Consider the following 19,540-nt stretch of genomic DNA (forward strand, 5'->3'; position numbering starts at 1 on the left):
TCACAGCCGCAGCTCACCTCCCCCCTCAACCATTCATTCAATACCCCTCCATCAGGATCTGGAACAGATCTCTCCCCCCGGCCTAGCTTTGCTTCTCTCGAGTCCTGCCCGGCTACCTCACCACCTAGTTCGTCCTCCTCCCTACCAGCTGGAACCCTTCTCCCTCACACCCCAGTCCTCTACCGACCACCCCGCTCGACCTCCTCCCCGGCCTTGCTTTGGCCCCTCCCCTGCCGCCCGGGTCGCACCTGCTCAGCGCTGGCCTTCTGCTGTTTCAGTTCCCGCACATGCTCTCCCTGAAGTCGCACTAGTTCCTCCAGCGCCGCACGTTCGGCCATCCTGGCTGCAAGCTGGAGAGAACTGATGTCTAGGCGGGGTGTCAGCGGGCTCCGCTTCAGCTCGGAGGACTTCCGGCTATCGAGTCGCTGGCCCCCAAGCCTAGAGAGCCTCCGCCGAGCGCAACACCACTTCCGACTCCTACCGGAAATGCCGAGGCTGAGAGGGAACCCGAGAGGACGGGACCCCGGTTGCGGGATTTGGCGTCGCTCACCTCCTTCCTTGGAGCTCGGGCATTGCCTCTGCAACGCTGTGCACGCTTCTTGGGGTCCGACCGGCTTCGTTCTCAGGTCTTTTGCCCGCTGTCCCGGCCTCCCGCCGCGCGATGCCCCAGCTCGGGCTCCTGCACCGGAGGGCTTGGGCTGCGCTGCTCGGCCAGCTCCTGCGGCCTCCCCGGGTTGTGTGCCTCGGGGCGGCCCATTCTCATAGCCAGGTGAGCCAGTCTGAGGAGCCCTGTCTGGCGGGATAGGCTCTGCGGGTCTGAAAGCTTGAGCTCGCGGCCGGTGCTCCAGTAGTCATACCATTGGTTTGTTACCGCGTGCCCACCGTGTACTGAGCTCAGTGTTGTAGATGCTTTGTCACTTAATTCCATAGCCATCCTGAGAGGTTGGAGTTATTATTTCCATTTACAGTTGCGGAATCAGAGACTGCACGGTCAGATGGTTTATCCGTGCATATAGTAAGGGAGCATTTTCATTTAGGTTCACTATTCCTTATTTGAGCCTATTGGAGTCAAACACATTAAAATTCCTAAAGCAAAATATATGATTATTTCCACTGAGGTAATTAATGACCATAAGTAGACAGTTCACATTAGAATTTACCTCAAAATGAGTCACAACTAACCTACATAATTGTAGGTTTTCAGACATTTTTGGATTTGGGGATTGCAGAGAAGGGGTTGTGGACTTGAACTGCCTACCCTTGGAGGAGAGAGCCACCAAAGTATAGAGCAGTGATGGCGAACCTATGACACGCGTGTCAGAGGTGACACGCGAACTCATTTTTTGGGTTGATTTTTCTTTGTTAAATGGCATTTAAATATATAAAATAAATATCAAAAATATAAGTCTTTGTTTTACTATGGTTGCAAATATCAAAAAATTTCTATATGTGACACAGCACCAGAGTTAAGTTAGGGTTTTTCAAAATGCTGACACGCTGAGCTCAGAAGGTTCGCCATCACTGGTATAGAACTACCACACCCGCTATATTTCTGAAGGACATACAGCCCGCTGGTAATAAACAAAGTCACTGATTCCGTTTTACGTTAGGAAAGACTCTGCTGTCTTTATAGCAGATGCTTGTGCTGTCATGAACAGGGCTTAGATCTTTTGTTACTAATTTTCAGTCATAGCATCGTACCAGTCTGGTTTTTTAGTTCAATTAGGAAATCCATTCCTGTTCGTTCTAAGACATGCTCTGTGTCCTTGGACTGGCTCTCTTCTGTCTTCAAGTTTTTCCCTGTCTCCAAGCCTAATGACCATCGCTACCTTATTTTTTAAAAAATATATTTTTATTGATTTCAGAGAGGAAGGGATAGAGAGATAGAAACATGAATGATGAGAGAGAATCATTGATTGGCTGCCTCTTGCATGCCCCACACTGGGGATCAAGCCTGCAACCCAGGCATATACCCCGACTAGGAATTGAACTGTGACCTCCTGGTTCATAGATCTACGCTCAACCACTGAACCATGCTGGCAGGGCACCATTGCTACATTATTAAAAATTCTTGCCAAAACCGGTTTGGCTCAGTGGATAGAGCATCGGCCTGTGGACTGAAAGGTCCCAGGTTCGATTCCAGTCAAGGGCATGTACCTTGGTTGCAGGCACATCCCCAGTAGGGAGTGTGCAGGAGGCAGCTGATCGATGTTTCTCTCTCATCGATGTTTCTAACTCTCTATCTCTCTCCCGTCCTCTCTGTAAAAAATCAATAAAACATATATTTTTAAAAAGATTCTTATTTTCACTCTTTGAATGGGAACTGAGACCTGGAAAAAATATACTAATCCCTACCCCTGGATGGTTGTGGTGGGTTGTTCTTTACCTTCATTGTTCTTGGGTACTTACTGACACTATTTTCAGACAGTTTGTATGGTAAAGACCCGACCTCATGTGTATTGCATATATATTGCAGACACAACATGGGTTTTTGGAGGGGGGACTGGGATTGGAGTAGATAAAATAGTGTTCGGGCTTCTTGTTACTCAGGACCAAAGCTCTCTGCAGGTTGGTGGTCCACGGGGCCAGCAATGTCACTGGGCTGGCCAGTCTTGAGAGGTGCTGCGTCTCACATTCCTTCTTCTGCCAGGTTGCAGAGGCAGTGCCAGCATCCCAACTGAAACCAAATCAAGAGAAGTCAAATTTTATTCTCAAGACCCCAAAGGTAACTCGCTTTGCCCCACTTTGTCCCATTAAAGAGCCTTGGAGGACTGCCCTCTGTTCTGCTCTTTTCCTGACTCCTTTAAAAATCCTTTTAAGACTAATTAAAAGGAAAAAAAAATCTATTATTGAGGTACTGGTACTTAGAGTTTTCTGAACTCAAAGAGATTTCAACTCCATGCCTTAGATCAGTGATGGCGAACCTATGACACGCGTGTCAGAGGTGACACGCGAACTCATTTTTTGGTTGATTTTTCTTTGTTAAATGGCATTTAAATATATAAAATAAATATCAAAAATATAAGTCTTTGTTTTACTATGGTTGCAAATATCAAAACATTTCTGTGACACGGCACCAGAGTTAAGTTAGGATTTTTCAAAATGCTGACACGCCGAGCTCCAAAGGTTCGCCATCACTGCCTTAGATTATAGATGTAGTTTCACTCTTTGTCGTAAATGGACTTGTTTTCTGACTTTGTTTTTACTATGGCTACTTTTGGTTTCTAGGGCACCAGAGATTTTAGTCCCCAGCAGATGGTTGTGAGGGAGAAAATACTTGATATAATTGTTAGCTGCTTTAAACGTCATGGAGCAAAAGGATTGGATACCCCAGCATTTGAGCTAAAGGTAAATGGAGAAAAAAGTACCAGAACTCCATTTTTTTCACTTGCCTTCAGTTTCCCAAGGGCTTCTAGCCTACCTTCTGGAGTCCCCCTTTGAAGTGTGGCGCTTTCTGTTTGACCCCTGCAGGAGATGCTCACTGAGAAGTATGGCGAGGACTCTGGGCTCATCTACGATCTGAAGGATCAGGGTGGAGAGCTATTGTCCCTGCGCTATGACCTTACTGTATCCTTCTGAGTGCTGGAGCCTGACTCACCGCTTTCCAAACCCAGAGGGCTTTGTCTGACAAAAGGGACAAGAGTGACTCTGGGACCCTTAAAGGTCCATTGGCAACAGGGTTTACTTCCAGTTTCAACCAGAAAGCAGTTCTGCCAGCAGAGCCTGGCCTGGAGCACTATCATTTAACTTTAACGTGTATCAGAATCCCCTGGGGAAACTTGTAGAAACACAGGTTTCTGGCCCCCAGGCCCACACATTCCTAATTCTGTAGCTGGTGCAGGGTTCAGCAGTCAGCATTTCTAACAGGCATCTGGGTAATTAAAATGCAGATGGTCCTTGACCTACACTTTAATAAATATTGACATAGAAATTATAGGCAAATTGAGGTTCTGAAGCTTGCTTATTTTGAGATGGTTAAGAATTGATCTGAGCCGGAACCGGTTTGGCTCAGTGGATAGAGCGTCGGCCTGCAGACTGAAAGGTCCCAGGTTCGATTCCGGTCAAGGGCATGTACCTGGGTTGCAGGCACATCCCCAGTGGGAGATGTGCAGGAGGCAGCTGATCGATGTTTCTCTCTCATCGATGTTTCTAGCTCTCTATCTCTCTCCCTTCCTCTCTGTAAAAAATCAATAAAATATATTAGAAAAAAAAGAATTGATCTGAATGGGAGGCAGTGACCCAGACTTGAAGTTCTTGTGTCATTTTCTATCTCTGTTTCCCACCTAACTTGTAGTTTTGTTAGGTGGGGTTCCTTCATTTGACACTATTCAATATATAAGGGTGGGCAAAAATAGGTTTATAGTTACAGTACAAATAAATAATACAATAATTAATAAATAATAATGTAAGAGCCCAGCTGGTGTGACTCAGTGGTTGAGTGTCGACCTATGAACCAGGAGGTCACAGTTCAATTCCTGGTCAGGGCACATGCCCAGGTTGCAGGCTTGGTCTCCGGTAGGGGACATGCAGGAGGCAGCCAATCAATGATTCTCTCTCATCATTGATGTTTTTATCTCTCCCTCTCCCTTCCTCTCTGAAAAAACATATTTTAAAAAAACATCAAAAGATGAAAAATCAAATACAAGAATAAACTATTTCATGTACTCACAGCTGTAAACCTATTTTTGCTCACCCTGTATGTTGAATGCCAAGTACTGCTAAGTCTTGGGCATAGTGGGAAACAAGACAGACAAGGTGATTGTTCTGTGGATGGGATTCAATTGATAAAGGCCCAATCTTCCCTAATGTCTTACACTGAGCCTAAGCTTTGGATGCAGTGTCCTTTCTCCTTAACCTATTTATGTGAGGTTCCTTTTGCGCGTTTTATGGCCATGAATAAACTGAAGAAGATGAAACGCTACCATGTTGGAAAGGTGTGGCGGCGGGAGAGCCCAACCATAGCCCAAGGCCGCTACAGGGAATTCTGCCAGTGTGTAAGTGGCCTGAAGGAGGCAGCATGGTTTGATAGTTCTGGGGGCCACAACCTGGGAACTGGCTGCCGAGTGGAGACTTTTTTCCCTTGTCTTTTTTGCTGTAGGATTTTGACATTGCTGGTGATTTTGACCCCATGATCCCTGATGCAGAGTGTTTGAAGATCATCTGTGAAATCCTAACTGGATTGCAGCTGGGGGACTTTCTCATTAAGGTGAGGTCAGGGCTGAGGACTTAGGGGAAAAGTCTGGATTTGGCCTGATGCTGTCTTAAAACATAGGTGACCCCGACTTTAAGCCTGCAGCTCTAGGATGTTCTAAGTTCAGCTGTTGCATTATATATATATATATATATATATATATATATATATATATATACACATACATACACACACTAGAGGCCTGGTGCATGAAATTCGTGCAAGAGTAGGCCTTCCTTCCCATGGCTTCTGGCCCCAGTTTCCCTCTGGCACCCGGGACCCGGGCTTCCCTCACAGCCCCAGCTTCATCCAGAAGGTCGCCTGGGAGGATGTCTGGAAGGATGTCCAGTCTAATTAGCATTATTACACTTTTATTATTATAGATCTAAATGGTCATCCTGTGGACTTTTCCTTTCTATCTCTTATGACTCAAAAGAGTAGGGACTGTCATTGTTTTGAGAGAAAGGGCATTGACAAGGCACTTGGGTTACTTCCATTGAGTTCACAGGTCAACGACCGGCGGATTTTGGATGGGATGTTTGCCATCTGTGGTGTTCCAGTAAGCAAGTTCCGTGCCATTTGCTCCTCCATAGACAAACTAGACAAGGTAAGAAAGAAGACATGTTTCAGTAGATCCTATCAGAGTTTCTGCCCTGCCCTTAAATCTATACCCTTAGAGCAGGGGTCCTCAAACTTTTTAAACAGGGGGCCGGTTCACTGTCCCTCAGACCGTTGGAGGGCCGGACTATAGTTTAAAAAAAACTATGAACAAATTCCTATGCACACTGCACATATCTTATTTTGAAGTAAAAAAACAAAACGGGAACAAATATAATATTTGTATTTGCATGTGGCCCGCGGGCCGTAGTTTGAGGACCCCTGCCTTAGAGGAAAAATAAGGAAATAATGCCTGGAAGTGAGGGAGTTAAGGAGATATTCTGAAGCAAGATCTGAGTTTTGCTGTGCAGTGGGGATTATGGCTGGATTTACTAAGCTGCCTCTGACTTTGCTGACTTTTCCGAGTTTAGTTTTGCTACTTGTGACATACTTACTGAATGAAAGGGAGAGACCCTATTCTGGTTAGAGAAAGAAAGATCATGGGGCAGGGCTAATGTTTGAATATTTGTGCAGATATCTTGGAAAGATGTGAGACATGAGATGGTGACAGAGAAAGGCCTGGCTCCTGAAGTGGCTGACCGAATTGGGGACTATGTCCAATGTCATGGTAAGAACTAGAGTTTCCAAGCTATATGATAGAACCAGAGGGAGGGTGATAATGTATACAGCTTCTACCTCTGAAGAAGCTCCTTTCTGTAGATGTGCTAAGCTCTAGAGTCTGTCTGAATTTAATTCCCCTTTTTTTTATTGTAACCACCTTATGTCTTCAGATGGCAAAGGTAGAGGCAGAGGAGGAGAGGCTGGTCATATGAGATCAGTATCTTCTTTTTTTAGTGAAAATGAGGAGCCCCCAGCTGGTGTGACTCAGTGGTTGAGTGTTGACCCATGGACCCAGAGGTCACCAGTTTGCTTTCTGGTCAGGACACATGTCCGGGTCGTGGGCTCAATCCCCAGTACAGGGCATGCAGGAGGCAGCAGATTGATATTTCTCTCTCATTGATGTTTCTCTCTCTCTCTCCCTCTACCTTCCTCTTTCTCTTTCAAAATCAATAAAAACATTTAAAAACTAAAAAGAAAATGAGGACTACCTAGAACACACTAGAGATAAATTTGGATGAAATACATCTGGGTGAAGAGCACAGACCTTATTTCTCCCCACATGTCTCCCAGGTGGGCTGTCCCTGGTAGAGCAAATGTTCCAGGATCCCAGACTATCTCAGAGCAAGCAGGCCCTAGAGGGCCTGGGGGATCTAAAGCTGCTCTTTGAATATCTGACTCTATTTGGAATTGCAGAGAAGGTAAGCTGAATTGGGTATGGACCTCCTGCTGAGCTCTGGGGTTCTCAGGGTCCTGAGTCTTGTCTAGAACTGACTATAGCCTTGTTCCCACAGATCTGCTTTGATCTAAGCCTGGCTCGAGGCTTGGACTACTATACAGGAGTGATCTATGAAGCAGTGCTGCTGCAGACCCCAGCTCCTGCTGAGGAAGAGCCCTTGAATGTGGGCAGTGTGGCTGCTGGTGGGCGCTATGATGGGCTGGTGGGCATGTTTAACCCCAAAGGCCACAAGGTGCCGTGTGTGGGGCTCAGCATTGGGGTAGAGCGAATCTTCTCCATTGTGGAGCAGAGGATGAAGGTGGGTCCTAGGTAAGGGTGGAGTGGGACTAGAGGCCTAAAAACTCTCATGTTTCTGAAAGTGCAGTTGGACAGTTTTTCTGTTTTTTAAAAATATATTTTATTGATTTTTTACAGAGAGGAAGGGAAAGGGATAGAGAGAAACATCGATGAGAGAGAAACATCCATCAGCTGCCTCCTGCACACCCCCAACTGGGGATGTGCCCACAACCAAGGTACATGCCCTTGACCAGAATCGAACCTGGGACCCCTCAGTCCGCAGGCCGATGCTCTATCCACTGAGCCAAACCAGTCAGGGCGGACAGTTTTTCTTTTTAAAAAAAAATTTTTTTTTTTAATTAAAATATATTTTATTGATTTTTTACAGAGAGGAAGGGAGAGAGATAGAGAGCTAGAAACATCAATGAGAGAGAAACATCGATCAGCTGCCTCCTGCACATTCCCTACTGGAGATGTGCCCGCAACCAAGGCACACGCCCTTGACCAGAATCGAACCCGGGACCCTTCAGTCTGCAGGCCAACGCTCTATCCACTGAGCCAAACCAGTCAGGGCGGACAGTTTTTCTTTTTTAAAAAAAATTTTTTTAATTCTTCTGGAGGATATTATTCCGATTGATTTTTAGAGAAAGTGAAAGGGAGGGAGGAGCAAGGTTTGGGGTGGGGGTGGGGGGGTGGAGAGAGAGGCATTGATTGGTTGCCCTGGGATGAAACCTGCAACCCAGGCACATGCCCTTGATTGGGAATCGAACCCTTTCTTTGCGCAAGCCAAAACTCTATTCTTTGTGCAAGCCAAAACTCGAACCACTGAGCTATATCTGCCAGGGTTAGACTGTTTTTTTTGGACTGTGTTTTTTATGATTCTTTTTGTCCTGGTTTTTGGGAGTTAACTGGTGCAAAGGAAGTTTTTATTTTAGTTATTTCTCCTTTATCAGACTTTTGGTGAGAAGATACGGACCACAGAGACCCAAGTGTTTGTGGCCACTCCACAGAAGAACTTTCTCCAAGAACGGTTGAAGCTAATTGCAGAGCTTTGGGATGCTGGGATCAAGGTATGGTGGAGCTAATTTCCAAACCATGTAGGTATATGTGGAATTCAGGCACCAGCCCATTTCTACTTTATGCTTAGGTGGAACTCAGGATCTTTCTGGTCTTCACTAGAGTGTCTTCTTTGGGTAGGAGGGCTCGCTACTTATTTCTTTGGAAATGCGCACTCCTGGGTGTTGTAAATGTTTCCCTCCACGTCCTGCGTGGTTCAGGTTCAGGATCTGGAAGAGGAGCTACACACAAATGAAAGAGAAGAAACAAGAGATAATTTGGAAATATCGGGGTGCTGGGGTCCAGGCCCAGCAGGCCAGGGGTTCCCAAAGGTGTTGACGGAGTCGGCAAAGAAGGATTTACACGGAGACAGCGTTCATAGCTCTCTAGCTCTCTTTAGTCTCCGTGGATCTTCCTGTGCCTGGCTGAGCCTTTATTTTATAGTCAGAGGTAAACAAGGTAGTGGTTACCATAGTTACACAGTTCTTGTGAGTTTCACTTGTTTTGGCCACTTCCTGCACTTCCCTCAGTCCATTAGCTTCCCAGATAAGATCTGGGGAGCATTATAAGATCAAGCCTAATTATGCTAAGAGGACTGTGCCCTCTAAGCTGGGACTTGTTTGTGTCTTTGCCCACAGGTCAGTCCGAGGCTTAATCCTATATGGGCTCCCCACACCTGGGGAGCAGTGGTGTGGTCACTTCTAAATCCCGTACTTTACCTTCATCCTTTTCAGGCAGAGCTGTTGTATAAGAACAACCCTAAATTACTAACGCAACTGCACTACTGTGAGAACATGGGCATTCCACTGGTAGTCATTATTGGTGAGCAAGAGCTGAAGGAAGGCGTCATCAAGCTCCGTTCAGTGGCCACCAGGGAGGAGGTGAGTGGGGCAGGCAAAAATAGAAGGGACCAGGTGTCTCTACCTTGTTAAGATTCTTTAAGAAATATATTTCTTGCTGAGGAAATATCTTCAGAGTTAATAGTGATAGAGATGAATGAAGACCCATCCTAGGCAACCGTTGTAGCCCATGATACTGGCTGGGTAAGCAGAAGAAGGACAGATGAAATTTGAGTGGGTATTTTGAGACTAATTAACAAAATAGATGTAGATCAGGCATTTGAATCCCTTTGGTTTATGAGGACATACATTCTCTAGGTCAGCTTAAAGCCCACACTACTCCCTACTGCTTGCATAAGTAGTGGGGGTGATATAGAGTAAAATGAATCTGGAAAATCAATGGCTAAGGAGCTGTATCATCTTTTAGTTCGTCACATGAGGGTTCTCTTATGTTCCAGGTGGCCATTAAACGGGAAAATATTGTGGCTGAAATTCAGAAGCGACTATTCGAGTCTTGATCCTTTCCTGATTGCCATCTGCTGCTCTTTGTAGAAAATGTTTCATCTAGGACTGAGTTCCTGATGGGCTTCTCAACAGCTGGCCAGGATTGATGACAAGTGCCTCTGCCTCCTCCATCCTTCCTGGGTACAGAACTATAGAAAGCCCTGAGGACGCCTGGGCTATTGTGAGCAGCTATTCTGCATGGGCGCAGATGGCTGGTATGTGAAAGAGACATGCTCTAACTGCAGAGACAGATGACAGATTTCATGTACCATTGGAATGCTGCCAAGAGGTGCTAAGGTGCTTGCTGTGAGCAAGGCTCTGAGGAAGTCACCTCTGGCTGGGAGGATTCTGAACCATTGAGATCAGAAGTCAGATACTTAGCTTTCCACTGTGGCTTCTGAACCAGATTCTGGGAAATTTGTCCACAACCTGCTATTGCCCTGTCCAGTTTTTGGGGAGACAATGATGTGGGGCAAATGGCTGCTGTCTACTTTGTTTGAGGACAGAGATGGTATCACAAGGGCATAGCAATGACAATATTGATATGGTATGTCTCTAGCCCATCCACTGTTAACAATAGTAGGGTGAGGCTATTTAATAATTTTGAATATTGAACTTAATAGGTGACCTAACAAGATGGAGATTTGATCTTTTGAGGTTTTGGAGACCACTTCTTGTGCCAGAATTTCTGCTCTGTTTCATGTCCTGCCATGGAGGTGGCTATTCTAGAAATGGTTAGATAATATATTAAATAAAATATTTAATTTAGTAGTTTGGGTAGTTTGTTATCAAGGGATTGTTTTGCATAGAACACAGAAAATGCTTGAGTGTACACTAAAAATTCTAAATCTTTTTTTGTTGTTGTTAACCTTCATCTGAGGATATTTCTATTGAATTTTAGAGAGAGTGGAGGGGAGGGGGAGAGACAGACAGAAACATCGATGTAAGAGAGACACATCAATTGCTTGCCTTCCACATGCCTGTGAACCAGGGCCGGCAGGAATCCAGCCCTTGACAGGAAATGAACCCAGGGCCCTTCAGTCCAAAGGCGATGGGTCTATCCACTGAGCAAAACTGGCTAGGAAGAGAATTCTAACTCTTGAGCAAGGAGTAACCTCCCTGGGGTGATGCTCTGTATTCAGTGAAGGAAGCAGCCATAGTTCCTCCAACCCGCAACTTGGAGATACACTATGTCACTAAATCAACAGTGAGCCATCTGCCAGAGCTCTTCACTCTAGAGCAGTGGTTCTCAACCTTTCTAATGCCGCGACCCTTTAATACAGTTCCTCATGTTGTGGTGACCCCCAACCATAAAATTATTTTCGTTGCTACTTCATAACTAATTTTGCTACTGTTATGAATCGTAATGTAAATATCTGATATGCAGGATGTATTTTCATTGTTACAAATTGAACATAATTAAAGCATAGTGATTAATCACAAAAACAATATGTAATTATATATGTTTTCCGATGGTCTTAGGCGACGCCTGTGAAAGGGGTCGCGACCCGCAGGTTGAGAACCGCTGCCCTAGAGTGCTGTTGCTAACTGACCTTCCCAAATATAATTATGTTGATTAAATTTGACCATAGGTTGGCTGTAATCCTCAGTTGAGGGAAAGTGAGTTAACTGTAGAGTGATAGCATTGCTTCAAGATAGTGAGACAAAGGTACGAAAAGCACTTACCTGTGTGCACTGGGAAGGTGCAGCCTTTGCAAACACTTAGGTGTTGGGGAGGGGGCGGCATATCTTTAGTCCGTTCTGGTAAATAGGGCATCTGAAGCCTTTAATAACAGCGCTTCTGCCTTAAAGGTTTAGGAACTCTTGGCAATGTATGCAAGTTAATTAGGCTAGAGGGCACGGATCCGCAGGTCCCTCGTTTGTAAAACAGAGGAGTTGAACTTTCAGGGTTGTTTCCGTAGGCCAGAGCTAAAAAAAACACCGCACAAACCTTTGCAGGCGCCCTTACTTCCGTATTGCTTCACACTCCCCATGCGCATGCGCCATTTTATTGACGCGGAGGCGGGGCTTACAAGTCTGTTTTAAAAGCCCTCCAGTCTTTAGCTCGTTTACAGCGGGAGACGCTTAGCTTATTGGAGGGCAAGCCTGCTTTACGGCTTAAGGTCGCTTTTTACGACATTTTCCGGCTTCCCATTCACTTCGCGGTGAAGATGGCGTCGAGCAGTGGGGTAGGTGTTGTGTGTAGAAGGAGGCTTGCAGCGGGTGGAGGGTATGAGGTGGATTCTCAGCGCGGAATATACTGCACCGGACTGGCTTCCCGATACCTCCTTGCGATTTTGTGGCCCCGTAAGGCCCTGGCGCAGAGTGGAATCGCGGAGGTCTCTCGGGTTGGGGTCCTGAGGCCACTTCAGCCTCCGGTGCGGTCTGGGGAGCCTCCGTTCTCTACAGGTGCCGGGGCCGCGGTGCCGGTGATGACGTGGTTTCTCTCGGCGTCCGACACGATTAGCAACGAATTGTAAGGGCTTTTTATCTCCACAGACAAAAAACTTGGACTTTCGCCGCAAGTGGGACAAAGATGAATATGAGAAGCTCGCTGAGAAGAGGCTCACGGAAGAGAGAGAGAAGAAGGATGGTGGGTGCCTGCTCCATCAGGGGCTAAGGGTATCGTAGAGGCGATGCAGTCAGTGGCTTGGAGAGCCGGTGGGGAGTCGCAGTGCACTTTCCTCTTACCCTGTGTACGAGCCCTGCCTTCCCGTCCTCAGTGTTTTGTGTTTTGTGTGTGTGTGTGTGTGTGTGTGTGTGTGTGTGTGTGTGTGTGTGTGTTTAATGTATAAAATGAAGAAGGAGATGGACTGAAGTGATTTTGGGGTGCTTTCCAGCTCTGTTGTCCTGTCCTTCCTTGCCCTCCCTGTGTTGGTTCATGTTAGTACTTTCCTGAAAAGAGTGGGATCCTTAATAGTGACAGAAGTCAAGAGGGGTATTTTGCTGCTATGCTTTACTGTTCCTGAAGACCCTCTCTTTCTGTTGAAATTACTTAAGGGGGAGAAGAACATCCTGGCCCAATCTAAACCTTTTCCCGTAGTCTGAGAAGAGTAAGGGTACTAGATTGGGAAGGTTTGATGTTTCTGCGAGTGCTTAGTAGGGCTTGTGCAGTGTCAGGGAATTGGCCCACCTCTCCGAGAATAGAGACTGCACTGTACAAAAAGAAATACGTGATTTTCCTCATCTGTTTTCAAACTTGTGTGTTCTTTCACTTTACCTCCAGCCACCTTTTAGTTTTTTGTTTTTTTAAAAGATTTATTTTATTGATTTTTCACAGAGAGGAAGGGAGAGGGATAGCGAGTTAGAAACATCGATCAGCTGCCTCCTGCACACTCCCCACTGGGGATGTGCCCCCAAGCAAGGTACATGCCCTTGACCGGAATTGAACCTGGGACCCTTCATTCCGCAGGCCAACGCTCTATCCACTGAGCCAAACCGGTTAGGGCACACCTTTTAGTTTTTATGTAGCTTATATAATAGTGTTTGGCACGTAACAGGTAATTCCTAAATGTTAGTCCCCTTTTTAAATATTTTCCCAGCTCGCAGAAGATTCCATTCTGTGTTATGCTTGGGATATCTGAAAACATTATTGAGCATCCTTGCTCTTTTTTTAAAAGGTTGCTTTTTGTGAAAATTCAGAACTTCTCCCTTCAATTCAGCTCATCAATGAGTAGAAAACATTGCTTTTTGACTTGTTAGCTATAAAGTGAAGAAATGTTGTAGTGAGTTAAGGATTGCTTATCTTTTTTCCTGTTCATACTCTCCCTATCTACTGCTAGAGGTACCTGTTGTGCCCCTTGCTTCAAGTTTCAAAAACGAAATGAGAGTAAACCTCTGGACTTTGAGTTTCATGCATATCTTTTCCTTTCTGGTTAAGGAGCTGCAATATATATTTTTTTAATTTAATATTTTGTTTTATTGCTTAAAGTATTACAAATAGTATTACATATGTCTCCTTTTTTTTTCCCCCTTTGACATTCCCCTGGCCTCCCCTACCCCCCAGTGTCTTGTGTCCATTGGTTATGCTTATACGCATGCATACAAGTCCTTCGGTTGATCTCTTACCCCCCTTCCCGCCCCCCAACCCTCCCCGGCCTTCCCGCTGTAGTTTGACAGTCTGTTCGATGCTGCTCTGCCTCTGCATCTATTTTTGTTCATCAGTTTATAATGGTCTTTATTATCCATAAATAAGTGAGATCATGTGGTATTTTTCTTTCATTGACTGGCTTATTTCACTCAGCATAATGCTCTCCAGTTCCATCCATGCTGTTGCAAGGGAGCTGCAATATTGAAGGGACTTCCTTCCCCATTATATTTCAGGAAAACCAGTGCAGCCAGTCAAGCGGGAGCTTCTCCGGCATAGGGACTACAAGGTGGACCTGGAATCCAAGCTTGGGAAGACCATTGTCATCACCAAGACCACCCCACAATCTGAGATGGGAGGGTGAGTGGCTTTTCATCTTTCACTGTAGCCAGGAGTAGGCCTAATAGATGATGTTGGTTTTAGGAAGTGTTGAGGAGGATTCCTGGGTCAGGATAACAGTCTTGTTGCCTGTAATTCCATCCTTAGGTTTATTTTTCTTTGTCTCCCAAGATCTCAGGTTAACATTATAATATCTCTTGGAGGGGTCACTCAGTATGCTTCTTCATATTAGCACTATAACTATTAACATCTTAAAAGGGATAATTTGTTCTCCTGCTGGAAGGAAAGGACTACTGAGATTTTTAAGAGGAGAAATTAGGTGGAGCTAGAATGGAAGCTAGGAGCTATAAAGGGGGTTGAGGTTCCTGATTGGCTGTAAAGGTGGTAATATACATTATCTGGTTGTGTACTTCCTTCCTAGACTAAGACTGTAACCTATAGGAAGAGTTGTCCCACAAGAACTCATTTTTTCTGCCCATATTTTTTCGAGTTAGGTTTTCCAGCAGGAGGGCAACACAGCAGAGTGACACTTCTCTGAGCTACTGTTGTCATTCTTCTCTATATTAGTAATCTATTACTATGTAAATTAACCCCAAATTTAATTTGTTGCAGCATAAAACAACAAAGAGCTCGTAATTTCTGTGGGTAGGAATCTGAGAGACTTACTTAGGTGGTTCTGGCTTAGGATCTCTCACAGAGGTGCAGTTAAGGTGTGTGCTGGGTCTGTGTCCATCCGAGATAAAGTGGAGCTGAAGGCTGTACTTCCAGCCTCTGCCACATGGCTGTGGTTTGGCAGCCTTAGTTCTTCCTTGCATGGGCCTCTCCATAGTCCTTATCACAACAAAGTAAATGGCTTCCCCAGAGCAAGCGATCCATATGGACAGACTAAGATAGAAGCCATGATTTAAAAAATTTGTTATAACCTAATGTTGGAAGTGAAATAGCATCACTTAAAAAAATTTTTTTTCAATCCTCACCTGAGGATATTTTTTTTATTTATTTATTTCTTTTTTTAGAGAGAGTGGAAGGGAAAGAGGAGAGGTTTAGAGAGTGATATGAAGGTGAGAGACACACTGATTGGCTACCCTCCCCACGTGCCTGGACCAGGGACCAGGGCTGGGGATGGAAATGAAACCGAGGTACATGCCTTGACCAAGAATCTAACCTGAGACCCTTCATTCTGAGGGCCGACACTTCATCCACTGAGCCAACTGGCCAGGGCTGCATCACTTAAAAAAAAAAAAAAAAAAGCCTTTATTGATTTGAGAGAGAGAAAGAGAGAAATATTGATCAGTTGCCTCCTGTACCCTGACCGGGGATGGAACCTGAAACATGGGTATGTGCTCTAACTGGTATTGAACTGGTGACCTTTCGGTGCATGGGATGATGTTCAACCAGCTGAGCCACACTAGCTAGGGCAACATCACTTTTGATATATTCTGTTGGTTACACAGACCAGCCCTGGTATAAATTGGGAGGGGACTACACAGTTTAGAAATATTAGGAGGGTGGGGATCATTGTGGGGCCATCTTGGAGGTTAGTTACCACAATTTTCCAAGAGCTAAGGCTTTATGGAAATGAGAAGTGCCTCCTTCTAAAAAGACTTTTTACCTAAAAATATTAGTTTCTTGGTTGAAAACAGTACAGTCCTTACAAACAGATTTGACTTATGCTGTTTCTTTCTGTTTGCTAGGTATTACTGCAATGTCTGTGACTGTGTTGTGAAGGACTCCATCAACTTCCTGGATCACATTAATGGAAAGAAACGTAAGGCTTGGAGTTGGTTTGTGGCTGGGGTTGGAATCAGGCTTTGGTGTCGGGGATGGGGTAAGGGTGGTTCTGTTAGGTCTTTCCTTTAACACATTGTATGCGGGAAACGTATTTATACGTTTTTTATAGACTAGCGGTAGAATGCGGGTAACGTATAAATACGTTTATTTTTATACTTTTTTATTGCTCTAAAGGGATGCTAACATGCAGATATATGAATTCCATAGGACAAAATTTGGGTCTCTAACACATACAATGGTGAATTATGTATGTACTTCCAGGTATAACGGTAATCTATTCAACTGCGTAGAGTCATCCCTTCACACAATTCTCTGCCTCGCCACGCATTCAGTGCGATTCTAAGAAAAATAATTCAGTATACATTTTATAGTAAATCACAAAAAGTTTCATTGAAAAAAATATGTAAAACTAAAGTTACCGTAATTTTACTGAACGTTGCCATTTGCGCAAAAAATTAGCAAAAATGGCCCGCGCCACCTGTTAGCGCGCGATAAAAACTACCCGCAAACAACTGGGGAACTCTCCAGTTGCCTCAGCACAAGTTATCTGTTACTTCATTATTTAATGTTTCTGGAGGCCGTGAAGTGAGACACTGTTCCAGGCTCTCGACAAGCCAAACCATGGTTTTCTGGGTTAAGGTGTCCCCACTGACATGCATCTGCTTTAAGGGAAGTTTAAAGCCATTTGCATCCCATTAATCTGGGACTGCAGCTTCTGGAATCAAGTAAAGCCAAGGGAGTTTTGTTTTTGTTTTAGCTATAATTATTTTTGCTGTGTGTTTTATGAGAAGATGTTAAAAAAATGTCAGCAGGAAGCATGTGAGATCTTGCTCCCTGGCATATGTTGTTAAATTGACCCAAATAAACTCTTTAAAAATTTCTTAAAGGAAAAAATATTAACAGGAAAAGACTTGAGGGGCTGAGGATGTTGTTATTACCTTACCTTCTTCACTGTTGACCCCACCCAGATCAGCGAAACCTGGGCATGTCTATGCGTGTGGAACGTTCCACCTTGGATCAGGTGAAGAAACGTTTTGAAGTCAATAAGAAGAAGATGGAAGAGAAACAAAAGGATTATGATTTTGAGGAAAGGATGAAGGAGCTCAGAGAAGAAGTAAGGCTCTCCTGTCCTTCTATCTTCCTTCCCCCAGCTTTGAATAGTATATTAGGAATCATGGGGAGGCTGATTTTCTCTCTCTCTTTAATTGATTCTAAAGTGAGAGGAAGTGGGGGTGGGGGGGAGAGAAACATCAATCAGTTGCCTCCCGTATGCACCCTGACAGGATCGAACCCAAAACCTGGGTATGTTTCCTTACCTGGAACCAAACTGGTGACCTTTTGGTGTATGGGACAGCAGTACAGCTAGCCAGAGGAAGGCTGACTTTGTCATTCCACTGCCACCCCCAGGGTATTAATTAGTCCTATCTCTTGAATTTCTGTATATCAGGGGAAACATTGATTGCCCTTATTTGAAACTCTCAGGAATTGAAGGAAATGGCTCTAAACATGTCCTTTTAAAAAATAAAATATATATTTTTATTGATTTCAGAGAGGAAGGGAGAGGGAGAGATAGATAGGAACATCAATGATGAGAGAGATTCATTGATAGGCTACCTACTTCATGCTTCCCACTGGGAATCGAGCCTGCACCCCGGGCATGTGCCCTTAACCAGAACCAAACCCAGGACCCTTCAGTCCGCAGGCCGACGCTCTATCTACTTAACCTGTCCTTTTTTTTTCTGGATTCTGTGGGCCATATTGTTTATACTACATTAAACAAATGTACCTGGTCCAAGAGGCTAGTGGAACTATGCTGGGTGGATCAGAATTCTGTTTCCACCACTTACTGGTTACAAATTTTGGGCAAGTTATATAAACTGTGCTTCAGTTTCCTCCGATTAGATATCTTAATATATAATATACTTAAAGCACTTAGACCAGTTCCTGGCATGTACTGCATTCCTCAGGATGTTAGTTGCTATTAAATGGTTTTGCTTTTATAACTGCATTAACTGGAGATGAACTGGAATGTAGGATTGAGAAGTGTTCTCTACAGGCTAAAATTTCTCTTGTCCTTTACACTCTTTACTGTGGCTTTTCCTCTGCTTTTGAAATTTTACTTGTCTTTAACTATTTTCTCCTAAAAATAGAAAGGAATCTTGAAGCTCATCTATCTTTTTCAACAATGTTTGGCTCAGGAGCCTGAACTGATTCTGAGTGGTTTCCCCCCTCACCCCTCCAGGAGGAAAAGGCCAAAGCCTACAAGAAAGAGAAACAGAAGGAGAAGAAAAGGAAGGCTGAGGAGGACTTGACATTTGAGGAGGATGATGAAATGGCAGCTGTGATGGGCTTCTCTGGCTTTGGTTCCACCAAGAAGAGTTACTGAGGCTTTCTATGATTGGCCCTTTGCTGGGCTTAACTTTGAGCGTGGGCGGGTCATTTTTTGGGGAGTACTTGGGAAAGTCCGTAAGTGGCAGTGGGGAGGGCCAGAGGGTGGGTGTTTATGCTTTCCCTCGACCGCGAGAGAGAGCACAGGAGGCAGAGGCAATGCTGGGGCGTATTCCTTTAGCCTCAGTGTATCACCCGCGTCACAGGCCCTCTGCCCATCTGCGTTCCCAATAAAGAAAAACCTCTTCTGAGGCTGCTTTCCCAAATCTTCCCCTGCATCTTTCCCTCTTCATCTATCCCGTCTTCTCTGAGCATCCTACATTTATCCTGTGTTCTGCCTTTGTTTTAATTTTGGCTCTTGCTTGGCCTGCCACAGAAAGGTTCTCTGGGCCCCCGGGTTCCAGTTGATACCATATCCTTGACCAGCCACTCCCCACCCCCTTTCCTCATCCCCCACTGTGGTTCTCTGGCCACCTGTGCATGCGTGTGTACTTTTGCCTGGGTCAGTAGTATGTGTGGATGTGTGTGCATGAATCTTTCACATAGAGGGAGCCTGAATAGAACCTCAGAGCATTACTGCTTTGGTGCCTGATGTTCTTGGTTTCCTCAGTGCATGAAACAGGAAATTAAATGGGATGAGTGTTTGGTGTGGATTTTGTCTGTTGAGTTTTTTAACCTTTGTTTTTCATATGTAGACTGTTAAGCTATTCCTGTTTGTTTTATTTTATTGAGGATTACTCGTTTTTGTCTTCCTTGTGAGCAGGCTCTTGGAAGAACCTGTTTGATGCAAAAAAGAAAACGGAAAAAAAACAGCAACTCTCATATGGGAGCCTTTGTCTCAGAGGCTGTTCAACATGTATAATAAATGGCATTGACTGGGCCTATTTCACATTTGGTGGGAACATTCCATCTTTTTCCCTGTGTATTTTTTTTCTTCCCACGCTGAGGATTTTCCATATACAGTGTATTCTTCTCCCTTCATTTGAGCCCTGTTGCTTTTTCCCCCTTGGTTCCTTCAGCATGAGTTGTATTTTCCTCTAATGGGTTCTCTGTCCAGATGACTCTGAACAGAACTTTTCCTATAATTTTTCGCCTCCTTTAATGGTGTTTCAGGA

The 19,540-nt window shown here is 44.7% G+C and overlaps 3 protein-coding genes across 9 annotated transcripts in view; 2 read left to right on the top strand and 1 right to left on the bottom strand.

Annotated features, from left to right (window-relative positions):
* Positions 1-937, bottom strand: part of HARS1 (histidyl-tRNA synthetase 1) — a 14,398-nt gene extending 13,461 nt beyond the window's left edge. For all 5 annotated transcript variants that reach the window (XM_081092144.1, XM_081092143.1, XM_081092142.1 and 2 more), the window contains exon 1: positions 249-937. In XM_081092144.1, coding sequence (XP_080948270.1) covers positions 249-338 — 90 coding nt within the window. In that variant the 5' untranslated portion in view covers positions 339-937. The remainder of the gene's footprint in view (positions 1-248) is intronic.
* Positions 489-10,166, top strand: LOC308519846 (histidine--tRNA ligase, mitochondrial). The gene is made up of 13 exons (XM_081092146.1): positions 489-769; positions 2,651-2,725; positions 3,229-3,348; positions 3,472-3,567; positions 4,869-4,994; positions 5,099-5,206; positions 5,700-5,798; positions 6,323-6,416; positions 6,980-7,107; positions 7,201-7,443; positions 8,375-8,491; positions 9,212-9,358; positions 9,775-10,166. Exons 1-13 carry the CDS (start codon positions 662-664, stop codon positions 9,832-9,834), a joined length of 1,521 nt encoding a protein of 506 aa, XP_080948272.1. The 5' UTR covers positions 489-661; the 3' UTR covers positions 9,835-10,166.
* Positions 10,159-19,332, top strand: ZMAT2 (zinc finger matrin-type 2). Of its 3 annotated transcripts, none has more exons than XM_081092149.1 (6): positions 10,159-10,367; positions 12,320-12,413; positions 14,144-14,267; positions 15,941-16,014; positions 17,006-17,151; positions 18,280-19,332. In XM_081092149.1, the coding sequence occupies exons 1-6, from the start codon at positions 10,329-10,331 to the stop codon at positions 18,421-18,423; spliced, it is 621 nt and encodes a 206-aa protein (XP_080948275.1). In that variant the 5' UTR covers positions 10,159-10,328; the 3' UTR covers positions 18,424-19,332. The 3 variants fall into 3 exon arrangements, with proteins under 3 accessions (XP_080948275.1, XP_080948276.1, XP_080948277.1); XM_081092150.1 differs by lacking the exon at positions 10,159-10,367 and adding an exon at positions 10,382-10,554; XM_081092151.1 differs by lacking the exon at positions 10,159-10,367 and adding an exon at positions 11,898-12,009.
* The last annotated feature ends 208 nt before the right edge of the window (positions 19,333-19,540 follow it).

The sequence above is a fragment of the Myotis nattereri genome, assembly GCF_964212035.1.
Source record: "Myotis nattereri genome assembly, chromosome: 5".
NCBI classification, from domain to species: Eukaryota; Metazoa; Chordata; class Mammalia; order Chiroptera; family Vespertilionidae; genus Myotis; species Myotis nattereri.